The following is a 4,745-nucleotide window of genomic DNA, read 5'->3' on the forward strand; positions in this document are numbered from 1 at the left end:
AAATTAAGAATTAATTAAAAATATTAATAGAAATATTGGCGATGTTAATCAATTTAAATATTTTTTTTTCATTGAAAATTGGCGGGAATAATATTATTTATAATCTGTCTTAAAAAATTGTCTCTAAATTACTCTTTGAATGCGTGATCCGGAAAAAACTTTCAACGCATTGGTTTGTGTAAATTTAGACACATTGCACGTGTAAAATTAATATTTTTGGCACATGTCAACTTTTTTTTCGGCCACTGCAATGAACATGAATTATAACCAACAATTTGGCAACATGTTGTAGAGAATATAAAGCAACAATTTACATTCATTCCTAATTGATAGTTTTATGTTCTGAAAAGACGTTCCGTTACACGCAAAGATATAAGCATTCATTCTTAATGCATGCATAGACAATAGTTTTTTTTTTAGAAAAAAAGGCTAAGGTACATTAGTTGAAATATTTTAAATTTACCTATTTTAGTAGCATCCATGGTATTTTGAAAGGTTGTATTTTTGAGAGAAAGATAGTGCTCTAAGTGGCGGCTTAGGGTTACTATATTTCAAAAGGAAGAAAGATGATGGATATATGTTTATCATGGTTGTATTAAAATAGTGAAATTTAAAATACTCTGAATTATGATGGTACAAGAACAATTAATAATAACATATTAAATTGAAACTGTAATTTTATAAATAATTGTGTTTACGGTGTTTTTGAGGTTAGAAAATGCTACGTAATTTTCGATCGATGTTAAATTTTTATTGATGTTTTTTTTTTTCGCCGAGTCATCCGCAAATTCGCTATCAGCTCGTGAATAAGTGTCGTTTAGTATATTTAGGTCACGGTCAAGACGCATCTACGCACTTCCCGATAGCAACTAGTAACAACTAGCTTTGTATTTAAACACGGAATGCGCAACATTTTGTTTTGTTTAACTTATTTTTAGGCATTTATAGGATACGGTAAAGTGTTTTTTATTTGTACCTGGCTCTATATTTACGCTATTGAATTTTATTTTTTTATTATTCTAATATATTTTTTTATTTTTTTAAATCACAATTTACGTTCTCAGATACGCGGCGCCACAGTCACTTCAAAGGCCTGAAAGTAATCAACTTCAGGTTCACAAGTAAGGTTCTTCAGAATGAAGTAGACGAGGCGTTCCTCAACATCCACGTCCAGGAGTTGGAGCAGCGGCTGAACGTGACGTTGGGGCCAGAGGAATTCTTCTCAATAGGTTTACAAGTGAACAGGGTGACGAGGAACAGTCAGGGTAGTAAAGCTTCTGTGCCATACACGGAGAGCTCAATAAAGATGTCCAGAAAAGAACTGAAGATCGGGAGATGGGTCAAGTTGAATGTGACTAATATGGTGGCGGAATTCTTCAGGCTGCCGAGGGAGAACCTAGCTATAGTTGTGAGAGTACAAGACTCCAAGAATAGGATGAGTTTGGTGGTACCACATCCAAGCTCTGAATCAAATAATGCTTTGGTAAGTAATTTTTTATTATAAAATTTTGTATATAACTACTAGCTGTGCCCGCGACTTCGTCCGCGTAAAAATTGTCTTAGAGCCGCGAGCGACACTAAAAGAATTTTTCTAAAATAAACGTTGCCTAAGTTACTCCTTATTGCATCAGCTATATGCCAATTTCAGAGATTAGCCGGAACAGACAGACAGTTTTTTTATGTAGCAATATGAAGGGTAGTAAATACATTATGCCTTTTTATTATATTATAATTTTAAAAGTATATATACGATGTTCTTTCCGCGATATAGCAATCGCGTTCTCTTGCTAAAATTAAATGTGTTATCAAATTATTATTGTAAATTCATATTACCGGGATCATGGATCAAAATATAATAATATAACATTGCCAGATTCTGATTTGATTGAAAAATATATGTGCAATAAATATTAATAAATAACAACATAAAACATTCTAACAACCGTAATCTTTATATTTTATCTCGAGCCGTTTTTAATTAGAATTATATTAAAATCTAGGTTTGAAGCAAACCTATCTAAAATGGCAATCGTAAAACATGAAGGTCTAAAACGAATATTAGTGAGAACGTTGCGACTACTTCGATTGCTTATTTGAATTTCGAATATTTCGATGGATCTATGTTGTTATGAGATATTTCCAGAACGGTTGTATAGATCTCCCTAAAATCTGGCATAGTTGTAGAACATAGTCTTAAAGAACACATAGGCTACTTATTGAGGTGTTCTTTAATTTCGCGCAGACGAAGTCAGCTAGTTTTGACATATTTGTCGATGACATTATGAAGACATATCGCAAATAATCATAATACTCTTTGACATTTCGCGATCACTAAATAAAATTTCTTTGTTCCAGATGCCATATATAGAAGTAAGTCTTAGAGACAATACACACAAACGTACAAGAAGAACAATTGGCATGGATTGCACTGAGAATTCTAAAGAAGTCCGCTGTTGTCGGTACCCGCTGTCGGTAAACTTCGAAGAGTTCGGTTGGGACTGGATAATAGCACCGAAACAGTACGATGCTAATTATTGCAGTGGCGAATGCCCATACAGTTTCCTTCAGAAGTACCCACATACACATTTAGTTCATTTGGTAACGCCCCAAGGCAGCGGTGGTCCTTGCTGTGCCCCTCGCAAGATGAGCAGCATTTCTATGTTATATTTTGATGACGATCTTAATATTATCTATGGTACGATACCAGGCATGGTTGTCGAAAGCTGTGGATGTTCATAGCACCTCTACGGAAATTGCTTCAAGTGACTTAAATTAAGAAAAAAAAAAACAAATTCCCTATTTGAAAGTTCCGTACCCAGTAATAGGTGAAAGTTACGAATTTGTTTTTACGTATCTGTTTGTTAAAAACAAAATGGTCGACTTTTGGCGCTAAAACTAACATAACCTCAACGACGAAATCGCACTTTTTCTATGACAATTTTTAAAGTTTATATATTATAATATTTCATATTGATCTATACATTTAAGTATAAAACAAACAAATATATTTTCGTATCGTATTTTACTGTATTTTAGTTTTTTAGTCGGTTAGAAAATAGTACTAATACATATAAAATTTCGGGCATAAATTTTTTAGTCACTTGAAGCGTAGTGTTGTGTATTGCTAATGTTTAGCCGAAGACTGCGAACTAATGTGTGCCGTGAGTGTATATTTTATACGTTTTTATAAATCTAGATATAAATACATACCTTATTCTGTAGCTTTAACAAAATCGATATAAAGATTGTTTAAAATTTACAGAATAAACGGTATTTTAAGGTTATTAATATAATTTATCCCTTTTCTAAATGTAAGGTACTTATTTACCATTTCAATACCTTACTTTCTTACCTTCAATATCTTTCAGTTTTTACGCATTGTTAAAATTCAGAGGTCGTATTAATATCATTTTTTCTTAATTATCTGTGTTAAAGTAAATTGAATTTGTACAGTGTTGCTATATTTAACCGTATCCATTTGTATTTATGACAAGTTAAATAACTCATAACTTGATATTAAGTACATATGTGTATTTAAAATCAATAAATTCTCCTTTAATAGGTAATTGACCTCTAACATCATTGTGCCGGTGATAAAAATGAAATGAAACTTGACTCGATGCACTGTCAATCTTTTTATGCAACAATAACATATTTTGTTTTGCTTTTAAAACGATATAACTAAAACGTATCGTATCTCAAAATGGCATTTATACTTTCAATGTTAAGTCTTAAATTCTAAGATTCTAGGCAAACTGTAACAATATTATGAATAAGTTATTTTTCGTAGGCACAAATAATCTTTTTTATTTAATTACTTGTAGTTTTTTATTTATATAATAATATATTTTTAGCAAATTGATATGTTTGTCGTGATATTGATTTAAATTGACGATTTTTTGACAGCAAAGAGTTGCTATTAAAAAAGTTTTTACTTCAAACTATTTATGAATAATACTAATGCAAAGGACTGGAACAAAAGCATTCTTATATCAAACTTGATTAATATTTATAAAAGCATTGCCTTTGTTTGACAAACATTTGGCAAATTGCCACAAAAAAAGGTAATATATCTTGAATTTTTAACTCTACGTTCATTAGTTTTTATATTTAATAGTTAAAACCTTTATCATTTTTTCATCTTTAAATATTCAAGAATGGGTGAAGTATGAATTTAAAAAAATCGCTAGTAAAGTAATGATTTTTTAATTTTTTTTCGATATTACAGCTATGATATCAAAATATGGCGCAGATTCATATTCTTTCTTATCTGAAATGTCATTTTTGTATGATAGTAATTAATTATTATACATTTTAAAGGTAATTTTGATGTTTTAAGTGATTTTCTTTGCCTTTTTTTTGCAATTTTGAAGTTAAATTTATTTGTGCCTAAGAAAATGCATTTGTGACTATTTTAATTTTTTTTTCGCAGTACCTTCTTGCTTGTAAGATAAGGGGCTCGGCGTTTTCAAATATATTTTAAGTAGCTAGATAGATTTATATAATAAAATGAATTTTCTATTAACAACATACTTGTGAGATTTCTCTTAGACATTTTTTTTGGATCTCGTTCAAAATTATTCAATGTTTTAGAAGAAGAAAAAAATCTTGGAATACCTTTAAAGGACATTTGAAGTTCTTTTAGCGGGTAGTGCTTAAAGTCTTTTAATTTAAATACCCAAGAATAATCGACTCTGTACCTACCCATTATTTTATGTTAGGAATAAATAACGTATTATTTGGAA

The 4,745-nt window shown here is 30.4% G+C and overlaps 1 protein-coding gene across 1 annotated transcript; it reads left to right on the forward strand.

Moving 5' to 3' along the window:
- Positions 1-1,000: 1,000 nt before the first annotated feature.
- Positions 1,001-2,768, forward strand: myo (growth/differentiation factor myoglianin; the record flags this gene model as incomplete). The annotated part of the gene is made up of 2 exons (XM_013319204.1): positions 1,001-1,483; positions 2,356-2,768. Coding segments are annotated over 2 exons (867 nt in total), but the record flags the coding sequence as incomplete, so codon positions are not given.
- Positions 2,769-4,745: the final 1,977 nt, after the last annotated feature.

This window comes from Papilio xuthus, unplaced genomic scaffold (genome assembly GCF_000836235.2).
Source record: "Papilio xuthus unplaced genomic scaffold, Pxut_1.1 DF826159.1, whole genome shotgun sequence".
In the NCBI taxonomy this organism is placed as follows: domain Eukaryota; kingdom Metazoa; phylum Arthropoda; class Insecta; order Lepidoptera; family Papilionidae; genus Papilio; species Papilio xuthus.